Here is a 16,568-nt window from a genome sequence, read left to right on the forward strand (position 1 = left end):
GGGTTTAGAATAGATTTACAAGGATGTTGCCAGGGTTGGAGGATTTGAGCTATTTGAATAGGCTGGGGCTGTTTTCCCTGGAGTGTTGAAGGCTGAGGGGTGACCTTATAGAGCTTTATAAAAGTGGTGGAGGCTGGTACAATTGCAACATTTAAAAGGCATCTGGATGGGTATATGAATAGGAAGGGTTTGGAGGGACATGGGCTGGGTGCTGGATTAGGTTGGGATATCTGGTCAGCCTGGATGAGTTGGACCGAAGGGTTTGTTTCCATGCTGTACATCTCTATGACTCTGTGACTAATATAAATGAACTAGATTGATGAATTAATGTTCATGTCAAATTATAAATGCTAGCATTTCTTTTGAATTATTGATCTTGAAATGTACTAATTATTTTTCTCTAGGTCTTCAAATTTTGTGAAATTAGTCTTTCTACTTATCTCCACCAGTTGGCATTCATTACGCATTTAAGAGGTGTTAGTCCCTGGTCGATGATTGCATTGTTTTGTTTTGAGGGCAGGGTCTCAGCCAGAAGGTCAATCTTTTATTGGGTTGTATAATTTACAGTTCCACAGAATGAGACACAAAGCAGGCTATTGAAGTACTAGTCCAAAATAATTTATACTCAGATTCATTGGCATCTTCAATCTCACTTGATGTCTGTTGAGAAATTAAAGATTCTCCTTCAATTATAACTTAGGTACACACACAGGCATTGAATACAGATGCATGTAGGAACATGAATAAAATGTTGATAGACAGAAAACAAAGAACTGGTTGTAAATAATATGCTGCAGGAATTGGTGTTAGATCTGCCTTTGTTTTTGTTATATGTAGATGATTTGGCATAATGAGAACATTTACTGATGACATAAAATTGTAAAGTTTCACAAATAATGGACAGGACTGTAAAACATTTCATGAGAGTTAGTGGAATAGGCAGATAGCCAATGAAGTTTAAATCAAAGTGTGCTGTGATGCATTTCATCCAAGATAAACAAAGAGGAGAAATGTGAACTCAGAGGAATGACCTTACAGCATATAGAGGAACAGTTTTTGAATGAAAATACATAATTTCCTAAATGTGTGCACGCAGTTTGATGAATTAAATGATATTTTAAGCTTCATAAATGGGAAACTGAGAGCTTTCAAAATTAAATAACTAAAGAAATCAGACCAAAGTTGGAGCACTGCATGCAGTTTAGAGTTCATTGTGATTGAAAATTATACAACACCCAAATGATACCAGAAATGTGCAGGTGTGGTTATGAGGAGAGAACCACATGAAAACAAGGAAGAATTACAGAAAATTTCATGAGAGAGGATGTTCTTTTAACTTATAATTAGTTTTGGCGGAGATTTCCTTTACTTTGGGAGTCAATGACAAAGGGTCATCAATTCAAAATTGTCAATAGATAATACAGGGAGAGATAATACAGGGAGAAAAAAATCCTAATTTCGAGGATTGTTAGAGTATGAAGGCAAGACAACACAATAAAAACCATTTCATTTTATATTTTAATCAGAAAGCAGTTCGTAAGTTTACATTTAATGTGCATATTTTATCATTAAATATGGTAGGTAGTTAGAGTGAGGCCACAGATCATTCATGACCTCATTGAATGGTGGGACAGGCTAGAGGGGCTGAATGGCCTACTCCTGTTCCTTATGATTGGTGTGTCAGAAATAATCCTTTTGAAGAATTTCTTACAGGAAGTCATGGGGCAGGGATTTCTTTCTCTTTTAGATGAAAATTTGGAACATTGGACAATACAGAGCTGTGGGAAAATGGTCAGTGACATTTTTTAGACTATTCTAACAAATGATTGACACAAAGATAATGAACTCAATGGCTACCTTCTAAACTGCAAATCTCTATGATTCTAAGGAAGTTCAGAGAAACCATTTCCCCCATGGCACCCCCAGAAGTCTAAAATGAATAGGCGACAGATGACAATCGTTATCTGCAGGCTAAATGAGCCAAATAATGGTTTTATACTTAACATCTGTTGCATCTTTATCTCCAAGGGTTTGAGGTTATGGTGGGTTGGTTTTGCAGCAAATTTGAATTCCATTTCTAAACCAATTACTTATTCCAAAAACTAGAATTTTCATTTTGAAGTTGCAAGTTACAATAGTGTTTTTCATGTAGATATTGGATTGTACTACAAGGAAATTGTGAAAGGAACCAGAAATACGTTTGGTACAGGGTTGAAATGCAGTTAAATGTAGTTGCTAATAGCTATGTTATCGAAATATATGGTGAGATATGAATGATTGCTCAGCATAGAGGGGGATGAGCCGTGCAATGGTATCATTACCCCCTCACATAGATGTCTGACATCTTCTCTCCTGTCATGAAAGCATCATCTTCAAGAACAACGTCATCAGTGTTCCAAATAATAACACGCAGTTCATAACTGGTTAACAACAAAAGCAACAAACAAAGAGGAATTAGAAAAAAAAGCACTTCACAATCCCAACACAGGTCACACAGTTGTACATACCCCCTGACAAAAATGTCACTAGATTTCTCTCCAGTGAAGTAATCATCGTCTTCCAAGATAACCTCATCAGTATTCCAAACTATCACTCTAAGCTCATATCTGGCAGGAAGGAAGGAAGATAGGGTGAGATGCTGAGGAAGAAAGTATGTTAAATGCACAACACACCTACCTGTTGCATTCCTTCTGATCAGTGTTAACTTTCCACACACAGGAGAGATTCCAATCAAGACCAATCAGAGACATACTGATGGATTACTTGTAAAGTAATAAACAACGGGACAAGGAAGGAATTGTAAAACTTAAGCAGGGTGTCTTGCAAAGATGTTATTTAAGTGCCCTTAAAACATTTTTTTGTTGTTGAATTCATGTCGCCATTACCATTGTGCTTATTGGACTTCACAACAACAGGACAATATGTCAAATAAAAAGGCACAACAAACTACCAACAATCCAGTCATGAGGATTTGTTTAGTTGGTGATTTTAGTTATGTCAAAATTGAAGCACTGACTTTTGACTTTAACATTGTAATGACTTCAATTTTCAGCAGTGACCACAGCAAGCCAATCAATAAAGAGGAAAGTTAAGTTCCCAGACTTGTTTTATTGATTGGTGAGTGTGGATTGTGATAAAAAAAGAAATGATACTTGATTTAAGCAATAAAGGTACAGTCAGGAATCAGAGAGCAGCGATTATCCATATTGCTTGAAAAATAATCTTCACACTACTTCAATACCTGGAAAGTTAAAATATTATATTTCCATTTATTTTAGAAATGATACGCAAAGAGATGTATCCATGCTGCAACTACAAACAAAATTACTGAGGAGTGAGTAGAGCTATAGTTTTAAAATATATGAATAATGATTGAATGAGACAGCTACTGAATATGGGTTACTATCAGAATGGAGGTATTTGCTACCCAATTGGCACAAAGTTCAGCTTTTTTTGCTAGGCCCCTTCAGTGGTCGACTACACATTTTTGAGATGGAGTTCAACTGCACTGTCTACAAGTACTAAGAAATATCTTAAACAGCTCAGACCATAAGGAAAGATATGGAGGAAATGAGTGATCATTGAAGTTTATCAATCCTAGTGGACAACAGACATTTCCAAATTCCTGGAAAGTCAATATTCTATATAATGCAAAGCCCACTGTAGAAATTTATATTTAATTGTCATAGTCTGTAATTAATTTCATTCCGCTGATTATTACAACAGAATGGACACTGAACTGTATTCCTTACCAACCCGCTGTCACCCACTACCAGTTGAGAGTTCCTAAGATAGTACATCAAAAGGATTGTTCTTTAAGGATTTGTGTTATGATTACTGCATTTAAAAAACTGCAAAATTAGTCTCAGAGGCCCTGTTTGTAGTTTGCAGTAGATTGGGTCCAACACACTGCTGGTTGAAAGTTTAATTTCAGCTGTTTAACTACTGTTAAACGTGTAGAATCTGGTGTCATTGCTTTTAAATTCTTAAAGCTAAAAGCTAGAATATTCTACAGCAACACATCAGTTCCCATCTTCACTCTAAAATGGATAGTCAAGGATTGTGGTTGCATATCATTCATAGACCATGGTTAAAAGCAAATTACTGTGGATGGTGGAATCTGAAACCAAAAGAGAAAATGCTGGAAAATCTCAGCAGGTCTTGCAGCATCTGTAAGGAGAGAAAAGAGCTGATGTTTCTAGTCTAACTGACCCTTTGTCAAAGCTAAAAAAAGGGGAGAAATAGGGAGGTATTTAAACGAGGCTGAGAGAAGGTGAGTCGTGGGTCCAGAAGCAAAGGTAGCAATAAAGAGGTGATAATGCACAGAGAGATTATAGGGAGATTAGGAGCTGTGAATGACCAAGGCTGAAGCTAGTGCTGTGTGACAAAATATGTGGGGGATGGGGGGGAAGGGATGAAGCAGAGGCAAAATGGAAAACAGGGGAGAAGGGTAGCAAAGGGGGAAGAGGAGATAAAAAGGTGATGAGAGAGTGGGGAGCAAGAGAAAGAGTTAGACTCGAAACGTCAGCTCTTTTCTCTCCTTACAGATGCTGCCAGACCTGCTGAAATTTTCCAGCATTTTCTCTTTTGGTTTCATCATAGACCATCTTGATATCAGATCTTTTCTTTCCACTAGATAATCAGAAAATGGAAATGTAACACTATTAACTGTATTTTTGACACTCACGGCCTTAGTTGCTATGTGTACAGCTGTTGTTGGGAGTATGCACAAGACAGCTAAAATGAGCACAGTTCAGAGCAAAATATTCTATAGGTCATGCCAAACTATTCTGCATGTTCTGTCAGGAATTTTTTTTGAAACACTAAACATTGTCATTTACGTAAAAAGTGTCAAAAATCTGAGTTAGTTAATTTAAATTAAAAAGGCAAGGAATACACACATATTCCTAGAATTCCTGCAGTGTGGAAGCAGGCCATTCGAGCCATCAAGTCCACACCAACTTTCCAAACAGCATCCCATCTGATCTCTGTAACTCCACATTCTCCATGGCTAACCCACCAAGCCTAGACATCCCCAGGCACCATGGGAAATTTAGCATGGCCATTCCACCTAATCTGCACATCTTTGGACTGTGGGACAAAACCAGAGCACCTGGAAGAAGCCCAAACAGACATGGGCAGAGTGTGCCACCTCCACACAGACAGTCGCCCAAGGCTCTAGCCTGGGACCCTGGTGCTGTTCTGCAGCAGTGCTAACCACTGAGCCACATCCCGAATCTAGGCAACTGATTTTTGGGTGTGTGAGAAAAGAGAGAGTAGCTAGTAGAAACCAAACAAAACCACCAAAAAAAAAGCAATTCACATTTGTTAAGTTTGATTACCAAAATCAAAATTAATGAAAGGTCTCATCAGAAAATACAAACTGGATGAAACCTCTGCAATATTGGATTGAAATCAAAAGAGGAACATATTTCAGAAAAACAATCAGAAGTGTTGTGAAAGGGAGCTTTACCCCTTCTCCAATTACTGCATTTCCTCACAAAAGACAAAGTGCTGGAGAAACTCAGCACGTCCAGCAGCATCTGTGGACAGAAAGCAGCGTTAATGTTTTGCATGCGGTGACCAAAGCAATAACTCCATTTCTCTCTTTACTGATACAGTGGGATCTGTTGAGTTTCTCCCGCACTCCGTGTTTTTGTTTCAGGTTTCCAGCATCCACAGTTCTTTTTTTGTTTTAATGGATTTCCTTTCTCTGGAGAGAAACTAGCTTCTGAGCAGGGTCTATCATGGCCTGACCTGTTTGGTGCAAGAATGTGATTGTATTGATGTCACCTTACCTATTGTTCAAGTTACTTTGAGGGTTTTCTAAATGGTTATTACTTCAGAAAAAAAACAATAAAAGAAGATTATAACAATACATTAATGTGAAATATGCATTATCAGACCAGCTCTATTAAGTTAAATTTGCTATAGTTCTCATCCTTAATAATGAGAATAATTTACTTCTTTGGTTTCCGTGGTGATATATCAATTGGTGCTCCTGGTGCAGGCATATCCTTTGGAAACATGTCAACGAACAATTCAATGCGACCCTGGAAATTATGAAGAAAGAGAATTTCAGATAATTTATTTGTAGTAGTCTGTCAACTTCAAAATGCGGATTAAAATCTCTGGGCTTGGGATGGGGTTTGGCAGCAGCCCTGCATTAGGGAAGTGGGACCTGTGGTGGCAGAGGTGTGGCTACATACTTCTGCTTCTCAGCCAACAGCAGAGACCTCTTCTGGTCCCAAGGTCCTCTTCCAATTGTCCCCAGCTGACAGGAACGTTACAGTGGCTTCTCTACTCAGGCCAGAAGCACAAATTGTAGTCAGGATGGACCCACCCACTGTATTGGTTGCCTACTTTGTAGAGCAGCTTAAGTTATTTTCAGATAACATCAGCAGAATCCATAAATTAGGAAGGTACAGAGTAGATTTGAACTGTTTTCTGGGAAAATTCTTCGTAACCATCAATGTATTCTATCTTCCTTTGTCTTCTATGACTTCAGCTGGATCCTACCAAATTCCCAAAACACTAATGAAATGTCAAGTTCTAGAACTAATTATTTTTATTACTTATTATTTGATAATTGTGCACTGTAATACTCTATACCTTTCATTTCCACTTCATAGTGGGGTTAGGTAGGACAGTGTGGAGCTCAGCATTTTGAAGAATATTCATGTCTATCAGTACATTGCTACTTAATACAGAGTTCAGTCGAAGGACCTCCCAATACCTAGATAACAGAAGTCAGATGGTTGATTCGTCATGGTTGTGCCCAGTAACTTTCTATCAGGACATGACCAAAACATTGTCATTTTGATCTTTAGTCTAAAGCTTGTAGAACTATTTCCATGGTGTTATTTTTGATATTTAGTTTGCAATCATATCAAGTATTGGCTGAGTTCAGAAATGCTTTGAAAGCAATATTTTCTCTGGAATCGATCAAACATAATGTTTAGATCAGTCAGGTTTCTTGCTATGTCTACATTTCTGAAAATCTGAACTGAAATTGGGCCTTAATAAAAATCAAATTCAAACTCTGTTATATTATCCATGTTCCTGATAGAATTTTGCCAGTTTAGAGTTTCTATTTGAGTGAATGCTGTTTTCAAGTTTCCTGCCCATTCTAATTAGAAAGTTAGATACGACAGTCCTCCATTTTTTTCTGGTTAGCACTCTTGCAGAATCATAGAATCTCTACAGTATGAAAGCTGGCCATTCAACCCATCGAGTTCACACTGATCATTCAAAGAGCATCCCACCCAGACCCAGCTCCTACTCTATCCCTGTAACCCTGCATTTCTCATGGCCAATCCACCTAGCCTGCACATCCCTGGGTACTATGGGGTGTTAGCATGGCCAATCCACCCTAACCTGCAGATCTTTGAAGACAAGACCACATAGTTTTTTTTGAAAATCGACACCACCCTTGTGTCCTGTTTTCCGTACCTGCTCAATGCCTGGTTTCTCAGGGTTTAGCAGCGGTCTGGTCTCCACATGTTCAGGAACCAACCTGCAGCCCACTCGTGGCACCTCCTCCCAGTGATGGAGAACAATGAGGGACAAGTGTTCATCAGTCTCTTTCTTTACACCTGATTAAGAGAAAGGAAAGAGGTCAGTTCCAAATGTCACTTCTGAATATTCTTCAGGAATCAGTTTCTGACACTGCAGAGCTGGTGAAGAGCTTTTCCATCAGCTTCTAAGCATTTAGGGACAGTGAACATCTGTTGAAACATATTTTTGAAAAAATAAATGAAAGCAAGTTTACTTGTACAAACAGGATAAAACACAGGACCTGGGATATGTACACTTTTCCATCCTTAATTCATAATAATCTAAGTTTGGGAGAAGATTTGTAGCTCGGGTGCTCGTTGATGTGGTTTCTGTTCGCCGAGCTGGGAATTTGTGTTGCAGACGTTTCGTCCCCTGTCTAGGTGACATCCTCAGTGCTTGGGAGCCTCCTGTGAAGCGCTTCTGTGATGTTTCCTCCGGCATTTATAGTGATTTGTACCTGCCGCTTCCGGTTGTCAGTTCCAGCTGTCCACTGCAGTGGCCGGTATATTGGGTCCAGGTCAATGTGCTTATTGATTGAATCTGTGGATGAATGCCATGCCTCTAGGAATCCCCTGGCTGTTCTCTGTTTGGCTTGCCCTATAATGGTAGTGTTGTGTGGCTGTTGGTTTGTGTGCTGTTATGAGTCCTAGTGGTCGCAGTAGTCTGGGTGTCAGTTCAGAAATGTTTTTGATGTATGGTAACGTGGCTAGTCCTTTGGGTTCTGGCATGTCCTCATTCTGTTGTCTTTCCCTTGGCATCTGTTGATGAAATTGGTGGGTATCTGTTTTTGGCGAATACATTGTAGAGATGTTCTTCTTCCTAGACCACTAGGACTCATAACAGCACACAAACTAACAGCCACTCTCAGACAACAACTCACCAGGACAAAGGACCCGATATCCAGCATGAGCAAAACCAATGTAGTATTAGAGATTAAGAGGTAGTCATAGGAAGGAAAATATACTGCCGCAGACCCAATGACTTTCCAGGGGGATTTCCCCTTGGGCTCTGAGCTCCTTGAGTTTTGAATTATTTTTCCCACCTGCTGAATGCAATCAGTCTTCAGTGACCACTGCTTCTGGGGGCACCACTGAGCTCCTACTCCACAGAACAGGGTGGCAGCTATTTAATTGGCTGCTGGTCATAAAATGCAGAGCAAAGTGCTGGCAGCCAATGCAGGGGGCCAGCAGGATACATTTCTTTCCAATATTGGATCGAGTGCCTGATCAGTCATTGCTACCCAGTGTTTCAAATTGATGAAACTGGAAGACATTGGGAGATGGACATTTTTTAAACAATGGCAGAATCTGGGGAATGTGGGGCAAGGAACGGAACAAAAGGGGCCTTGATAGTTGATAGTGGTTAAATGATCTTGTTTTCATACCGTTTTCATCCTCAATCTCTGTTGGTCCAGTAAAGACTCTGTTAGCAACCTTCACTCTCCCTCCTGGTCCAAAGTGAGGTCCATCTATTTTGTTTTCTTTGCAGAGTTTGGTCAGTAGCTGGGTTGGTTTCACAGGATCTCTCCACATATTGTAGCCATGACTGTGTATAGGAAAAGCACACCGTTAAACATTACACCCCCAGCTTGGTATCCAACAGCTACAGAAAGTGTCCAGATGAAAACAAGATTCTTACCACAATGGTATATTTTAGAGGTCCTCTATAGTTCATTAAGTATTCCTTACGTTGGCCTTATTTAATATTGGTGTGAGATTGACTCTCTGTGAGGGGTTTCTTCTGCTCCCTCAGTACTATTCCAAAAGACCTTTGATGACCCAACTTGCCCTCCTGGTTTCCAAGTTAAGCAATCTTGTTAACAGCTCTCTCTCTCTCTTCTGGTCCTATGCTCTCCCTTGTAAATCTGTCATCATCAACCTTATCATCAAAAGTACAGTTCTTGACCCAGTCATCCTTACAAACCACTGCCCCAACTCTAACCCGCTTTTTCTCTCCAAAGTCCTTGAAGCGGTTGCCATATTCCAAGCCCAAATAAGATGGTGGTACAGTGGTAATGTACAGTGGCTTAAGGGGTGCAGGTTCAAATCTCACCTCAGTAGCTGATGAACTTTAAATTCAGTGAAAAAAAATCTGGCATTGACAATTAGTTTCAGTCTTAGTCACCATGATTGTTATGGTTCATTTGGAGAAGGAAATTTGCTGTCCAGATTACACATGACTCCAGATCCAAAGCAATATGGCTAGCTCTTAACTACCGTCTGAAATTGCCTAATAAGCCGCTCAGTTCAAGGGCAATTCTGATGCAGGCCTTGTCAGTGATGCCCATATCACAAGAAACAACAAAATAGTCCATGCCTGTTTATACTCTCGAGGCAAGAAAACTGCTTCAATCATGTTTATCCACCTGCTCCCCAAACTCTTCAACTCCTTTCCTTTGCCCACCTATCTAATCCAAACTTTAATGCTGGCAGATATTAATGGGATTAGATTAGACCAAGTTGACTTCATCCCAGAATGTTGAAGGAGGTGGCTACCAAGGTAGTAGATGCATTGGTGGTTATCTTTTCGTGAGTTCCTGAAGACTGGTAAGTGTTAAATGTAACCCCATGATTTAAGAAAGTGGGGAGGGGGGGGTGGAATCCAAGATGGTGGCGTCGGCGTCCTGTTAGAATCGCGTTTACTGTGCTCCACTCTGCAACACTGACCTGACAGAGGCTGAACCCATCCCAAACACTTTACTGTGAGTAAAAACACAATAAAGGAGCTAGAAACCTGAAAAAGAACTACTTACCTTTGACCTTGCAGCTGGAGAATGCCAAAGAAATGAATACCAAGGGAGCAGCCACCTCATTGGGGTTTTCTACAAACTTCCTAATAGTAGTAGGGAGATCAAAGAACTCATAGGCCCTGGGCCTGCTTACTCACCAGACCCTGGTTGAGGAGCTGGCCAAATCCTATGAGGTCCTGGGAAGGCAGATCCAGGAAAAAAATGAGGAGAAGCTGGTTCCTGTATCTGCTATGCTGCAAGACCTGGGAAAAAGGACTGATGAGCTCGAACGCCGAGCTGCAGGGGTAGACGCAGAGACTGACTCCTCCAAGAGCTGGATTGAAGCCCTGGAAACATAGGTCCAGGGTCTGTTGGATCTGGTAGACAATCTCAAAAACAGGAGCAGAAGAAAGATCAGAGGGAACGGAGTTCTTCGAGAAGTGGTTCCTGGACTTACTTGGTTTGGTGGTTGAGAAGGGAAGGATAACAATTGAAAGAGCTCACCGGATTGTGGCACAAAGCCAGGTATGGATCAGCATCTACGCCCTGTCCTGGTAAAGTTCCATTATTACAAAGACAAGCAGAGGGTCATGGAAGCCTCTAGAGCCCAGGGGAGGGACCAGAGGGTGTTGGTCCAGAAAATGAAGTCCTATGATGGCGTCAAGAGGAGATTGAGAGAACTTGGGATCCAGTATTCTTTAAGATATTCAGCGGTGCTTTGGATCAATCATAATGGATCCATACATTTGTTCGACGTGCCAAAAAAAGCAAAGAGCTTACTGGACACGTTGACTGGAGTCGAACGGCCGAGTAGGTGTAGAGGACAGAGCTGTTCGGGTTTGTACTTCTTTAAGAAGGACATGGTGAAGTCTCCGTTTTGGTAATACATTGTGTGAAATGATGTCCAAGATGGATAGAGTATTTATCTTTAATCTCTAAGTTATGTTAAGGGATGGATGACATATTTTAGTTTACTTGTTTATCATACTAACCTTGCTCTTCAGTGTTTTTTTTCTTTACCGGGTGGTCGGTGTATGTGGTGCGACCCTAGCTGGTAGGAGTTGAGAGGATGGTTGGGATGGTTAGTAGGATTGTAGGATGTGTGGGTACCCCCTTTGAATAGGGGGTGAATTCCTCCAATCAGTGCCTTTGGCGATTTTTGTTTTTCAGTTTTTGCTGTACAGAGTTTTTGTAAGTTTTGCAGATTTGTTGGCTGTAGTTATTTTAGTCTGTGTAGTTTTGGGGTTTTGTGGATTCTTTTGCATTAAAGCTCAGTGATCTGTAGTTTGAGTTCCGCCTCTCTAAATGGTGCTATAGAAGTTATGGTTAAGGATGTGTTTAAGTGGTTCATCTGGAATTTTAAGGGGAGTCATTCACCTGTCAAGAGGAAGAAGGTACTTTCCACCTTAAAAGGGAGAGGGTGGATGTTGCCTTATTACAAGAAACACACTTGGATGACGCAGAGCATTTGAAGCTGCAACAGAATGGGTATGACCGGGTTTATTTTTCATCTTACAATATGAGGGGTAGAGAGGTGGCCATTTTGTAGGAAAGAATCTCCCATTTAAGTTATTAGAATGCATTAAAGACACACACGGGAGATTTGTAATCCTTAAAATTTGACACATGGGCAAGAATACGGGATCTTAAATGTTTACTGTCCCCCAGCTCACCCCCTTAAATTCTTGACAGATACATTTTCTAGATTGGTTAACCTTGCACCTCAACATATTATCATAGGAGGGGATTTGAGTTGTCTCATACTGTCCACCCTACAGTAGACAGATTGCCCAAAGGCCCACTGATATCTTCTTTGCGATCTAAACAATTAAGGGATCTGTGTGTTGAATTGGGGTTGGTAGGTGTTTGGAGGCACCTTCACCTTACTAGCAGGGGCTTCATGTTCTTTTTGAACCCACGTAAATGCCATACCAGGATTGACCCCCGCAGCACATCTGGGCTCGGTGGTGTTATGTACAATTGGCAATATCACTACATCTGATCACGGCCCAGTGTATTCAATGGTTAAGAGTAAGGATATGGTGTTAGGCTCGAGGCACTGGTGTCTGGACCCCTTCATCCTCAAGGATAGCAAGATTATTGAATTCTTTCCTACTGAGTTCAGGGCTTTTTTAGATATGAATTCAGGCTCACCCAAAAGCCTATCCATTCTTTGGGAAACAGCTAAAACCTAAGCCAGGGGGTTGGTTTTTCTGATTCAGCCAGTAAGAAGCGACAGATGGGTGAGCAGCAACACTTGCTCGAATGCGTCTGAAAGTAGCTGTAAAGGCTAACTTTGACAGGCCCTCACTGGTTAAACTGCAGAGGATCACAGCGCTTTGGTCTACACTGAACTGCACGCTCACACGGACAGCCAAGAGGGAGTTTACATTTGTAAGTCAAAGGCTGTTTGAGCATGGGGATAAGCCGGGCAAGTACCTCGCATACCTTGCTAGGAAAAGGAGTGACCCCGCCCCAAGCCATTACCTCGATCAGGGAGGACGCTGGCAATTGGACCTATGATTCTAAAAGGACTAATGCAGCATTCTGGAAATTTTACTCTGAACTATACCAAGCTGAAAGCTGTGAGAGTGGGCGGGTTAGGATGGAATCTTTTTTTTTAAGAATTTGGACCTTCCAGGAGTGACCCCTGAACAAGAGTCTCTCCTCAATGCCCCACTGTCAGAGTGAGAGGTGCAGGAGGCTGTGAGGCAGCTCCAGGATGGGAAGGCGCTGGGTCCTGACATAATTCCCAGTGAGCTCTAGAAGGAATTCATAAGTATATTGTCAGGGCTGATGCTTAGAATGTTTAATGACTCACACAGTCGTAGCCTCCTCCCACCATCTCTAAGAGAGGTGAACATCTCTCTCATTCTTAAAAAAGGGAAGGCCCCAGAGAACTGTGTTTCCAATAGACCCATCTCACTCCTGAATGTCGACTTCAAAATCCTATCCAAGACTCTGGCATTAAGGCTAGAAACTGTACTGCCTTCCATCATTAAGGAGGATCAGACAGGGTTCATTAAAGGTCGCAGATTGACGGATAATGTCAGGTGATTACATAACATGATCCAAGTACGTCAACAACGATCGGTACAGGGATTGGTGATCTCCCTAGCGGTGGTAAAGGCATTTGACTGGGTCGAGTGGCCTTATCTTTATCATACTCTGAAGCGGTTTGGCCTGGGAGAGACCTTCATCAGGTGGATGGTGGTTTTGTATAGTGACCCTCTTGCCATGGTCCTCACCAATGGTGCATGATCAAGCAATTTTAATATTTGTAGGGACAGTTGATAGGGCTGTCCCTTGTCACCATTGCTTTTCATATTGGCGATTGACCTGCTGGCGGAGGCAATACACAGGGATCCCAATATAACCGCTCCAGAAGTGGGGTAGAAGTCACATAGGATCACACTGTATGCAGATGACCGTTCTTGTCTTCTTATCAAACCCAGCAGTCTCAGTGCCCCATCTGATACAATGCATCAATTTATTTGGTGGCCCCTCAGATTATAAGATCAATTTTGCGAAGTCAGAGGCCATGCCCAAGGGTGGTCTCCCAAGACTGCCTGATCCTGAGGGCGGATCTCAGTTCCGCTTTAGATAGGAGGGCTCTCTGTATTTAGGTATATTTATTATTCCCATTTTTGATCAGCTATTTAAAACCAATTTTACCCATTTATTCGATGGAATCAAGCAGGACCTTCGTAGACGGGAGGTGCTTCTGATCTCTTGGTTCGGGTGGATAGCTCTCATTAACATGAACATTGGGCTAGGTCTGTTGTATCTGATGTGAATGTATCCTCCGCTTTTTACGAAGCAAATATTTAGAAGGCTGAATGGCTGGTTTAGGACTTTTATCTGATATTGCAAGTGGCCCCTAATTAAATTGACTAAATTGCAGTTCCCTTACAGACTGAGAGGTGTGGGCCTCCCAGGTATCAGAAACTATCAGTTAAGCTCGTTGCTGTCTTATATGAATGATTGGGCCCGGGGAACCCTCACTCACTTTGAGTGGACACTGAAGCATTTCAGGTGAGATGCCCCCTTATTAGCCTGCTGTTCTTAGACAAAATAGGAACAGTTAAGGAATATTGCCATAGCCTAATAGTCATCAATACTATCAAAGCATGGAGGACAATGCATGGGGTGAGGATAACATTGCCAAAACATACCATAGTTGGTATGCTGGGCTTTCAGCCAGGGATGATGGACTCTGGGTTTAAACTATGGCCAGCTATGGGCGTGTCTTGCCTGTGTGATTTATTTGAAAGGATAAATTGATGTCCTTTGACCAGTTGGTTCGGAAATATGAATTGCCCAGTATGGATCTCTTTTGTTTCTTTCAAATTAGAAACTTCATACACTTCTAACTGATTCTTATAGGTCCGACATGGAGAAGAGGGTGCTGAGTGCTGAGGACACATTATCTATTAGTAACGCTTATCATCTACTGGGAGAGGGTCCCTTGGATGAGACTGAATGGCTCTGTAAGATATGGGAGAAGGAGTTGGATGTTGAGATCTCTCTGAAATATGGGAGAATATCTGGGAAAATGCAAGAAGGATCTCGATTTGCAACAGGACCCACCCTTTGCAATTGAAGATTCTCCACAGGGTCCATGTGTCCCAGCCTTCCTTGCTAAATTTAAAGTGGGAGCATCTCCAATGTGTCCTCAATGTAAAGTGAGCGTGGGCACGCTTACTCATTGTCTTTGGTCCTGTCACAGATTGTAGGCATACTGGAGCGCTGTGGTAGGTAAAACAGAGAAGGCCTTGGGAACGGAGGTGGAGATGGACCTGGTGTCTCTTCTCCTTCGCCTTATTAATTCACTTTCATTTGATGCACACAAAAAAAGGCTTTTCGGTGTCCTCACTTTTTGTGCCAGAAAGAACATTCTATTAGGGTGAGTGTCGGACAACACCCTGGGGCTGGCGGGCTGGTGTAAGCTAGTCGTTGAGCACATTCCCCTTGGACTTTCTTACGTGTATGGTGCACCATAAAACTGAGAATTTCTATAAGACGTGGCAGCCCTCTTTGGACCAAATGGATACAGATTTGTCCGCCATACTAATAAGAGCCTCTATTTAGCCCAGGCAGTTCTATGTAATACATCTGGTATCCAGAGGGGAGGAACGACAAACGTTTGAATATGTATAAATTTATGCACTCGATGATCGAGGGCTATTGCTTTGTTTTGCTCCACTGTGTTATAGTAATTATCATTATTATTGTTGTTAAGCTTTTCCTTTTTAGCTTAGTTATTAGTTATTATTTATTTATGTAATTAGCAGGTTTGTTTTTTAATATTGGTTTGAATTGTTTGGTTTTGTATTTGTTGTAATATTCAAAAGAATTTTTTTTCCTTTTTTAATAAAAATATATTAAACAAAAGAAAAGAGGAAGAGGGTGAATGAAGAACTGCTAATCTATTACTTTAATATCTGTATTAGAGAAAATATTAGAATCTACAATTAAAAAATGGGATAACTGGAATTTTCAAAAAGAATGGTAAAATTGATCAAAGTCAACATTGATTTGTGGAAAGGAGATGGTGTTTGACAAAGTTGGAAGATATTAAATAAATTATGTGGAGGGTTGATAAAGGAGAATCAGTGGATGTGGTCCATTTGATTTTGAGAAGGCTTTCCAGAAGGTCCCACACAAGAGGTTAGTAAATAAAATTAGAGCACGTGGGATTAGGAACATACCAGTGTGGGTTGAGAATTACTTAACAGACCAAAAGCAAACTGTAAGAATGAATGGGAGAAAGTGAGGACTGCAGATGCTGGAGATCAGAGTCGAGAGTGTGGTACTGGAAAAGCACAGCAGGTCAGGCAGCGTCCGAGAAGCAGGAGGATAAACGTTTCAGGCAAGAGCCTTTCATCAAGAATGAGCCTCATTCCTGATGAAGGACGTATGCCTGAAATGTCAATTCTCCTGCTCCTCAGATACTGCCCGACCTGTTGTGCTTTTCCAGTACCACACTCTCAGGTAAGAATAAATGGATCATTCTCAGGATGGTAGACTGTTATGAATGGGAGTATTCAATGGTCAGTACTAGACCCCCAACTGTTTGCAATTTATATAAAATATTTGGATGTGGGGACTAAATTGTAATATTTCCAACTTTGCTGATTTTACCAAATTGAGTGGAAGATCAGTTATAAGATCCAAGGGCTTCAAGAGGGCTTGTACAGCTATGTGAACAGCTGGTACAAGTCTACTGGAATAGAATGGGAAGGGTGTGAAGTAGATTGAACAGGAAGGCAGACTGTTTCTT

At 41.1% G+C, this 16,568-nt stretch overlaps 1 protein-coding gene across 8 annotated transcripts in view; it reads right to left on the minus strand.

The window, feature by feature from the left end:
* The window catches only part of otofa (otoferlin a), a 373,830-nt gene that overhangs the window by 31,637 nt on the left and 325,625 nt on the right, over positions 1 to 16,568 (minus strand). For 7 of the 8 annotated variants that reach the window (XM_043676366.1, XM_043676329.1, XM_043676363.1 and 4 more), the window contains 4 exons: positions 8,942 to 9,102; positions 7,453 to 7,595; positions 5,965 to 6,053; positions 2,508 to 2,606 (listed from right to left, as the gene is read on the minus strand). In XM_043676366.1, the coding sequence (XP_043532301.1) occupies positions 2,508 to 2,606; positions 5,965 to 6,053; positions 7,453 to 7,595; positions 8,942 to 9,102 (492 nt within the window). Of the gene's footprint in view, positions 1 to 2,321; positions 2,421 to 2,507; positions 2,607 to 5,964; positions 6,054 to 7,452; positions 7,596 to 8,941; positions 9,103 to 16,568 lie in introns of all 8 variants that reach the window. The other variant, XM_043676340.1, reaches the window with a different exon arrangement.

The sequence above is a fragment of the Chiloscyllium plagiosum genome, chromosome 3 (genome assembly GCF_004010195.1).
Source record: "Chiloscyllium plagiosum isolate BGI_BamShark_2017 chromosome 3, ASM401019v2, whole genome shotgun sequence".
Taxonomy (NCBI): Eukaryota; Metazoa; Chordata; class Chondrichthyes; order Orectolobiformes; family Hemiscylliidae; genus Chiloscyllium; species Chiloscyllium plagiosum.